The 10,111-nt window shown below is 42.5% G+C and overlaps 1 protein-coding gene across 4 annotated transcripts in view; it reads left to right on the top strand.

Moving 5' to 3' along the window:
- The first annotated feature begins 2,864 nt into the window (after positions 1-2,864).
- sh3glb1 (SH3 domain containing GRB2 like, endophilin B1) overlaps positions 2,865-10,111 on the top strand; it is a 36,830-nt gene continuing 29,583 nt past the window's right edge. For 2 of the 4 annotated variants that reach the window (XM_062978049.1, XM_003220111.4), the window contains exon 1: positions 2,866-3,138. In XM_062978049.1, the coding sequence (XP_062834119.1) occupies positions 3,067-3,138 (72 nt within the window). In that variant the 5' untranslated portion in view covers positions 2,866-3,066. Of the gene's footprint in view, positions 3,139-10,111 lie in introns of all 4 variants that reach the window. The other 2 variants (XM_008109293.3, XM_003220110.4) reach the window with 2 other exon arrangements.

Genomic DNA, 10,111 nt, shown 5'->3' with positions numbered 1-10,111 from the left:
AATTCCCTTCTTTCAGAGTGTTGCTCTTTATTTACTGTCCTGGTTTTAGAGATTATATTGTTCTGTATTATTATACAACAGTAATTATTTCATATTATATTTATAATCTTATATTATCTGTTTAGAAGTAGATTATATGAGGCCCCTTCTACACAGCTTTATAAAATCCACACTGAAGTGGATTATATGGCAGTGTGGATTCAAGATAATCCAGTTCAAAGCAGATAATATAAGATTATAAATGGGTAATATAGCTGTGTGGAAGGACCTTGAGTCTACACTACCATATAATCCAGTTCAAATCAGATAATCTGTATTTTATAGGCAGTGTGGATCAGGCCTAAGTGTGCTCTGCCTGTGCCCTGGGAGCCATTTTCGCTGAGGAAGTTGCTAGGATACGAAGGGGGCGGGGCCTAAGGCAGCGCGGGGGGAGGGGAGGCTAAAGGCAGCAGAGCCTATATTTCTAACTGGCAGTTAGGGGGAGAAAGGCTCTTCCTCATCCTCTGTAATTTAAACTATTTTTCTAGGGGTTTTTTTTATTTATTGAAAGACATATTTTGGGTGATTATGTCTTTTGTGGCCAAATTTGGTGTGATTTGGTTCAGTGGTTTTGTTGTTTACTCCATAGTAAAATGAACATTACATTTATATATACTGCATATAAATATGGGATTTTCATCTGTTCCTTCCCATTGGGCATTCAAAGCTAAGTTACTACAGGTCATGGAATTCTGAACCCTAGCAGGGCTGATACAGAGACCCAGACATTTTACAATTAAACTATCGACTGTAATAGTATAGAACAGGCATAGGCAAACTTCGCCCCTCCGGGTGTTCTGGACTTCAACTCCCACAATTCCTAACAGCCTACCGGCTGTTAGAAATTGTGGGAGCTGAAGTCCAAAACACCCAGAGGGGTGAAGTTTGCCTGTGCCTGGTATAGAAGTTAATTTTAACATTACAGTTGCTTCATGAACTAGTGGAGCTGCAATATGAATCAGAGTGTGCATTTCACCACAATCATATTTGATACTTGCAGGGCAGTAGAACATCTGTCACTCACACTCCATTTCCTGATTTTGCAATTATGATATAGCATATTTCCTTTTATTTCTACTCCGCTTTAGACTCTCCTCCCCAGTAATCCAGACTTATCATCTGGTGGCAAAGCCACTTCTCTGTCCCCCATTCCTTCCCTCCCTACTTTGAAAATGGGCTTCCCCCCAACTGAAAATTGCAAAATGAGAGCCTTGCTAGGGTTTGTGGAGGCCTAGAGCCCTACATGATGGAGGTGGAGATAACAGTCCCTGCTCAGATCCACCCCACTGCTCATCTAGGCAGCAACAGAAATCAACAAGAGTGGCCCAAGAAGGGTTGATGGAAACAGGAGAAAGGGCCTTCTTGGTGGCTGCCAAAGAATATGCACCTCCCTTCCCATAAATGTATATTAATTAAGTCACTTTCAACCTCAATTTTGAGAGTAAGGTGGAATGATAATGTTTATATTTGTAAGAAGAGCTTCAACTCCTACTTGAAAAAAGCCATGCTGTTTCTCAAAGTCGTTTTCTCAAATGAAATCCAAGAACTATTTTGAAGTAGTGAGCAATTAGCCATTCGTTTGTATATGCTCACTGATTCTATAGAAGTTTCAAAGCTAGAGATCCCTGATGATCCTGAAGGTAGGTAGTACAACAGTAACTCCTATGCCAATCTCCTCACCTGGAAAATAATCCTGGCATCCAGAGCACTGACTTGTGCAGTAATAAAAAGTTCAAATTAAGCCTAATTAAATCACCCAAGCAAACAGATGGAATGATAGATGTTTGTCTGTCAGGCTTCATTCACCAGTCATGAAATGAGATACTGCACAGGGCTTGACAAATTTTAACTAAAATCCCACATTCAAGAGCATGCAGGACGCAGCAACTTCCTGGTGAGGAATGAACTGTAGTCTGAAAAGGTGCCGTTTCTGTTGTTGTGTAATGAAAGGACCACAGAACAACAGACTGGTTCAAGATTGGGAAAGGAGTAGGGCAGGGCTGTATACTGTCACCTAGGTCTGTTGGAAAACTAGGGAAGTGGGGTTTATATATCCGTGGAAGGTCCAGGGTGGGAGAAAGAACTCTTGTCTGTTTGAGGCAAGTATGAATTGCGCAATTGGCCGCCTTGATTAGTATTGAATGGTCTTTCAACTTCAAAGTCTGATTGCTTTCTGCTTGGGGGAATCCTTTGTGAGGTGTTAGCTGGCCCTGGTTGTTTCATGTCTGGAATTTCCCGTCTTCTGAGTGTTGTTCAAAGGATCCCACGGGCAGGAAGCAGCCAGACTTTGAGGTTGAAAGGCCATTCAATGCTAATCAATGTGGCCATTTGCACCATTCACACTTGCCTCAAGCAGACAAGTTTTTTCTCCCACCTGGAAATTCAACAGGTATATAAACCTCACTTGCCTAGTTTGTATGGCAACCTCTGAGGATGGCTGCCATAGATGTGGGCGAAACGTCAGGAGAGAATGCTTCTGGAACATGGGCACACAGCCCTTAAAACTCATAGCAACCCAATGTTGTTGTGTGTGTGCCTTGAAGAATTTCTGATCCTAAGATTGTCTTCATGAGCTGAGTGGGATTTCGAACCCGTACCTCTCAGCGCCCTAGTCCAACACCCAAACCACTACAACACCATGTAAGGGTCAAGGCCCTGCTAAACCTCACCGACAACGCCCTCCCAGAGTACTGGCGCAACGGAGTTTGCGCCCAGCGCGGCTGCCTACTCCTTCCTCTTGTGCCCGCCCACCAGCCAGTTCCACCCAATCAGCGGCCGCTTTCGGAGCCTGCCTTTCCTCTCTCTTGTGCCCGCCCACCTACCGGCTCCACCCAATCAGCGGCGGTTTCAGAGCGCCCGGCCGGGCCCGGCAGCGCCCTACGCCACCCTTTTGGCCACAGCTTTGGCCGGCCGCTTCTGAGGGGGTGGGGAGGGGGAAGGAAGCGAGGTGGCGGCAGACGGGCGCCGTCGCCGAAGGAAGAGGAGAAAGCGACAACACCACCACCGTTCCTGGATGAACGGAGGAAAATGAACATTATGGACTTCAATGTGAAGAAGCTAGCGGCCGACGCCGGTACCTTCCTCAGCCGCGCGGTGCAGGTAGGCCTGACAGCTCTCCTGGTTCCCCTCGACAGTCTGCCAGCCTGCCTGCCTCCTGAGGGGCGTTGGTCGGGCCGTTGCTGGGCGCGCGGCCCTTGTTTGACTCGTGCGCGCGCCCGCCCTTTGGCAGGCAAACGCAGCACAGCGCGCGCGAGAGGGGGCGGCCATTTCTTGAGGGAGGGTCTCGCGGCAGGCGCCTTACCAAGCCCGGATGTGGCCCTTTCCCCTCCCCCTCGGCGCTCTGCGGGCAGTTTAGGAGGCTCAGCTGTCCTCTCTTGGCCCCGCCCGGCCTTTTAAGAGGCGGCCAGACGTCTGCCTTGGCGGCGGAGGGTTGGACTGACCTGGTCGCAGCTGTTCTCCAGGCCTCCAGTGTCCCCAGGCTTGGCGTGCCGCCCCTCCTTCACACTTATCTTATCCGTATAGGCACACACCATTTTGTAAAAGAGTCAAAAGTGGGCCCTGTTTGGCATGTTCTTCGCTGCCATAGAATCATACAGTTGGAAGAGACACCAAAGGCCATCCAGTTCAACTCCCTTGCCATACAGAAACAGCCAAAACACCCCCGACAGGTGGTCGTTCAGCCTCTGCTTCAAAACTTCCAGAGAAGGAGACTCCACCAGGCTTCCAGCCAGCACATTCCACTGCACATTCAAATCATGAAATTATTCCAAATGTTCAGGTGGAATCGCGTTTCTTTCCATTTGAATCCATTACAGTTGAATAAACAGCTGTACTCTGGTTGTTTGTGTGATTTTAATATGTTATAAGCTGCTTTGCGTCCCGTGAGGGAGAAAAGCGAGATATAAAGATTATTATTATTAGTCCTTGTCGTAGTCTTTAAAGCAGCACAGAATCATAGAATTTATTTATTTACTGTACTTATACCCGGCCCTTCTTACTCCCAAAGGGGGACTCAAGGCAGCTTACAAACTATGAGTTGGAAGAGACATCATGGGCCATCCAGTCCAACCCCCTGTCAAGAAGCAGGAAAATCGCATTCAGAGCACCCCCAACAGGTGGCCATCCAGCCTCTGCTTAAAAGCCTCCAAAGAAGGATCCTCCACTATACTCCGGGGCAGAGAGTTCCACTGCTGAACAGCTCCCAGAGTTATGAAGTTCTTCCTAATGTTCAGGTGGATCTCCTTTCCTGTAGTTTGAAGCCATTGTTCCACGTCCTGGTCTCCAGGGCAGCAGAAAACAAGCTTGCTCCCTCCTCCCTATGACTTCCCTTCACATATTTAAACATGGCCATCATATCTCCTCTCAGCCTTTTATTCTGCAGGCTAAATATGCCCAGCTCTTTAAGCCGCTCCTCATAGGGGTTGTTCCCCAGACCCTTGATCATTTTAGTCGCCCTCCCCTGGACACATTCCAGCTTGTCAACGTCTCCCTTAAATTGTGGTGCCCAGAATTGGACACAGTATTCCAGGTGTGGTCTGACCAAGGCAGAATAGAGGGGAAGCACGACTTCCCTGGATCTAGACACTAGACTCCTATTTATGCAGGCCAAAATCACATTGACTTTTTAAACCACCGCATGACATTGTAGGCTCATGTTTAACTTGCTTGGCCCGTCAGGCCCCTTCCTCATAGCTGAATAAAATCCCACATTATCTGCTTTGAACTGGAATATATGGCAGTGTGGGTGTATATATGGGTGACTTAGATAACCCAGTTCAAAGCAGATATTGTGGGATTTTCTGCCTTGATATTCTAGGTCTGTGTGGAAGGGCCCTCAGTGTGGTCTCCTTTCATATATTTAAACCTAGCTCTTGTGACCCCTCTCAGCCTTCTTTTCTCCAGGCTAAACATACCCAGCTCTCTCAGCTGTTCCTGGCAGAGCTTGTCTTCCAGACCTTTGACCAGTTTGGCCACCCTTCACTGGACACATTCCAGTTGTCAATAGCCTTCATGAATTGTTGTGCCCAGAACTGGACACATTGTCATTCCAAGTGAGGTCTGAGCAGAGTAGAATAGAGTGGAGCTATGACTTGCCTCAATCTCATGTGCCTTCAAGCCATTTCAGAGCCAAGGTGACTGTATCACTGGGGTTTTCTTGGCAAGACTTTTAAAAAATATATTTACAAACATAAATACAGTACACATGCTACACACATCACACACAATACAACATATAAGACAATCTTCTTACCCACATTCTACACAACGTTGGCCCCAATCCACTCACCCATGCACCCACCACCTTGACTTCCATCCTTAGCCACTGTGATTCCTATAGCAATTCTTATTTACCCTTCTAAGATGCTTAGCCCTAAATTCCTCTTGAGACTGTATACAATTCACTTCTTTGACTCTCCTTCCAGATACGCCATGGCCAGTTTCCATCTCTTTAAGAATTCTTCATTGCTTTACCTGCCAACTTATTTGATAATTTGGCCATTTTCATATAGTCCATTAGTTAATCTCTCCAATCTTTTTTAGTTAGCATTTTTTCTCCTTTCCAATTTCAAACTTCTGCAGAAGAAATTTGCCATTGCCTTCTTTCAAGGTTGAGAAAATATGACTGGACAGTGGGTTCCATGACTGAGTAGAGAATCCTATGGTCTCTAAAGTCAGTCCAAACTCTCAGATGGCTACAGCACCACATTTTCTATATGCTTTTGCTACTACATTTTATTTCTGCTTGGCTCCCCCCCCCCCCCCCCCCAGACTCAGGGCAGTGTACAACAGACCTAACATACAATATATGTAAAAACATAAAAGCATTTAAAACAAATAGATTAATAACACAGAAGAAAATCGAAACTGGTTGAAATCATTTATATCTATAAAAAGCCAATTTAAAATTCACAGTTTAGAATTGAGTACAAAATTGATGTCAGATTCAGTTGTGATCAAAATTCAAGGCACAACAGATGTGAGGATTCTGTCTTAGTGTCCAGGGTTGGTTGCCCCTGCGCTTATACAGTAGAGTCTCACTTATCCAAGCTAAACGGGCCGGCAGAAGCTTGGCTAAGCGAACATCTTGGATAATAAGGAGGGATTAAGGAAAAGCCTATTAAACATCAAATTAGGTTATGATTTTACAAATTAAGCGCCAAACATCATGTTATACAACAAATTTGACAGAAAAGGTAGTTCAATATGCAGTAATGTTATGTTGTAATTACTGTATTTATGAATTTAGCACCAAAATATCATGATATATTGAAAACATTGACTACAAAAATGTCTTGGATAATCCAGAGGCTTGGATAAGCGAGGCTTGGATAAGTGAGACTCTACTGTATTTTGCAGGAGTGAAAGTAAAAGGAAACCAAGATACTAAAGGAGTGTAGGGAGCCTGGCAGCTAGAAAGAGCTACTGCTTGTTGTTCTCTGCATCCCTTTTGTGATCATTTTAAAATGATTTTATACACAGCTGTATAAAATCCACATTGAACTGGATTATATGTGACCTCAGATAACCTCATTCAAAGCAGATATTGTGAATTATCTGCCTCAATATTCAGGGTTATATGGCTGTGTGGAAGGGCCCCAAGACTGGACTCTCAGGGCTGAAATGGACAGATAATTTAGTTTGTGAATAAGAAGCAGCTTCTATTCTGAACAAAAAGGCTTGTCTGCTTCTGAATGATCTTGACAGTCTTATGTCACTACTTGTATATTATTTAATAGCAAAGCCTTGGTTTTCCTCTCCCCTCAGTTCTAAGGAAATAATAAACCTGAATCATGGAGGTGGAGGAACAGGTAGGATCATGCCCCTTTACTTGACCTCCAAGTAGAGCAAAGGGTGATGCAGTCCTGTTCCCATGTTCTTGTCATCATATCTAAGGATACCATTGGATGAACTGGCACTTTCATAATTGGATTTGTTCCTAAGTAGTCTTGCATTATACTTCCTGTGTTATGTAATCATTATTGCAGAACATCAGTGTAGCTAGCATTTCTTTACATTTGTCCGTTAATGCCAGGATGGCATTTCTGAAAGAGCCCGTGAGACTTAGTAATTTGAACATTGGACTGGGGCAGTGGGAGACCAAGGTTTTAATTCCCACTTGGCCGTGGAAACCTACTACGTGATCTTGAGTAGGTCACACTTTCTCAGCCTCAGAGGGAAGCAAAGGCCGCCCTCCCCGGTCTTTGCTCTTGAACACCAGAAAAGGTTTGCCCTAGGATGAGTCAGATATGACTTGAAGGAATGTCATAGCAACAAATATTTTGACAGGGTTTAAGTTCGTTACATGGTAGCAAATATCTCCAGAAAGTAGAAGTACACATAATTCTTCCCTCCTTCCTAAGTGCCTTTTCAAAATAGCTTTTCACATTTCCAGTGTATATCTTGTCAAATCTTTCTTCATCTCATTTTACTTGCCCTACTCATGGAAGATCATCCTGTCAGCCTAGGAAATTTTCATTTAGAGGAAATACATGTCAAAATCAGGGATAGATAGAAGATAGGTTAGGATCTAATAGTAAATCAGGGTGACTGGCAGTAAATGTATTAGGGATTCTATTTCCACTTGTCCAACAATAGAGACAGCTAAAAAGCTTACTAACCTCATCCAGATTGGATTGATGAAAATCAAGAAATGGATTCATATGTGATAGGACATGAGTTTAAATATGAATACCTATGGAGTGTTGAATAAACATTTGAAAGATAATGTCCCAATATTTTAACAATCAGCCAACATTATATGTTCCCAATTTTTATTGAGCGAGAGGTCCCAGAAGCCCACCTAGCATGATCAAAGTGTAGTGTTTTTGTAAGTTCAGCATCACATAGCCTCCATGTCTGTCCATTATGGGTTTCTAGGAACTGGTAGGATGTATCCCTTTATTCCTATACAGTATATCAAAGAGCCTATAAATTTAATAGTATGTGCCATATTGAATAGCAAAATGTTTTGAACCTGGAATATTTCAAGCACAATTTGAAATGTGACAGTGAGCCATCCCTTCCAAGCAGGAACTGCCCAATATTCTAGCAAACCAGCACTAGTCAGGTGGCTCAAATTGAAAGAGTACAAATACCATTTTATTATTCTAGGAAAGAATGCTAGAAAACATACAAAACGTTAATGTCAACAACATTGTTTCATTGATAAATCAGTATTTAATGCACGATTGTTTCATTGATGACAGTATTTATGCCCTTCCTCTTTTTTGTGGGCTGTGTTTCTACATCTGAAGTTTGTTTTCCTTCACTGGAACTAAAGAGAAGACAAGGCAGGCTATCATATAATTAAGAGATCCTGTGATGCATGTCTTGTGATGCTGACTCTGATTTGCTTTTATAAGGAAAGGCTGAACATACATTTTATGTTTTGGCTTAGGTTCAAATATATTTCTTTTGTCGAAGTTAATATGTTTCACTGCGGATCCATCCACAATGACCATTTAATACAGTTTGAAGCTAGGTTCAAACTATTGGGTCTAAACAACAAACTCCTATGAAAGCATGTGAAAGAAAGCCCTTAATGCACACCAGTTCTCTGTGGTTTGTGTAATCACAATCAGGACTTCAAGGTAGTTCTAGGATTTCCTGTGTAATCATCTGCACAGTAAAACCACAACCTTCAATACAGGTTTGAAACTACATTCAACAGTCAGTGTAGATGTGCCCTGGGATTCTGACAAATTAAGTCCATAGGCAGATCAGAGAAATAGGTCATCATAGTAATATAGTAATGACGGCCCTATTCGTAAATCTAGGCACTTCCCTGCTGATCACTGAACAACAACTTATATATTCCTCTGTGATTATTTAGATGACCAGTGGCATTACAAGTACTCCTATACAGCCTTTCAAGAGTCCATGCAAGTTTCATTTTTGTTCTATGTGTTATTTATTGAATACTAGCTTTGCCCGGCCACGCATTGCTGTGGCTTATGGGAATCCTTTGTTGGCCAGGTGGAATAGCAGTGAATAGCCTTGCAGTCTCAAAGCCTGGTCATTTTCTGGAGTAGCTGGAGCTTTTTGTTGTATGAACGTAGAGGCATGGATGAGGGGGTTGTGCTGCCAAGTTTAGTGTTTCTGGGATGTGTAGTTTTGTTGTTTTGTCCTAGGCCGAAATTTCATTACCCTTTTATATATATAGATAATTACTTCTCAAGAGTCCAGGCCATCTGGGATGGCCATATGTGCCCACACCTGCTTTAAAATGTAAAACTAACACATTAATTTAAGCCCAGAATAGATATCTTTCAATATCAGGGTTCTGTGAAGCCTTGTACCAGTTAACATCCTTCAGTTGTTCCAGTCTGGGCTGTCATGAAGGGGCATTATATAGAATCTAATTCAGTGATTAGAACATGATGAAAGTTAAAAAATAAATATTTGTTGCAAATAAGCTAGACTAGCTGGCTTACTGAATATAATTATACAAATTTGCCAACTGGAAATCTAGGCCAGCATAGGCTCAGGGATACTCTCAGATGACAACGCTAATGTTTCACTTTCACTGTTGTTTCCAGAACATATTAAACCATGATTTTTATGCCAGACTTTTCTATTGATAGACCTTTATTTTATAAGGATTTTATTTCATACCATTCACCCTCATTCAGACCATTGTCAATCTCAGGCACATGCAGTGATAAAGGTTGTTGTCTTCTTCCTTTGAGTTAGTGGCCAAAGAACAGTGGACGTATTATCAGAAAAAATGATGACATTTTATTCCATAAGTCCAAAAGATTTCCATAGCGATGTTATAAAGCTGGTTTATGTTACAGTAAGTAGTAACAGGATCAGGTATATATGTGTGTTAAAAAAACTTTTGGTGTTTTTGGTCTTCCTTCAGGAAACAACTGAAGACTTGGATGTTTCAGCAGGCTTTTGGAGATAGTCATTAATTAATCAGCCCCAGAGGGTTTTTAATAATCTATCCAGTATTTATTACGGTCTTGCCTTTTATGTGTTTTTAATGTAATTTTTTTATCCTGTATTGTTGTTTTAATTGATATATTGCATTATTGTTTTATCTGTTTTATATTGTGATTGTATTATG

The sequence above is a fragment of the Anolis carolinensis genome, chromosome 4 (assembly GCF_035594765.1).
Source record: "Anolis carolinensis isolate JA03-04 chromosome 4, rAnoCar3.1.pri, whole genome shotgun sequence".
NCBI classification, from domain to species: domain Eukaryota; kingdom Metazoa; phylum Chordata; class Lepidosauria; order Squamata; family Dactyloidae; genus Anolis; species Anolis carolinensis.
Note: the sequence above shows the minus strand (reverse complement) of the source record. Positions and strands in the feature narration are given on the sequence as shown.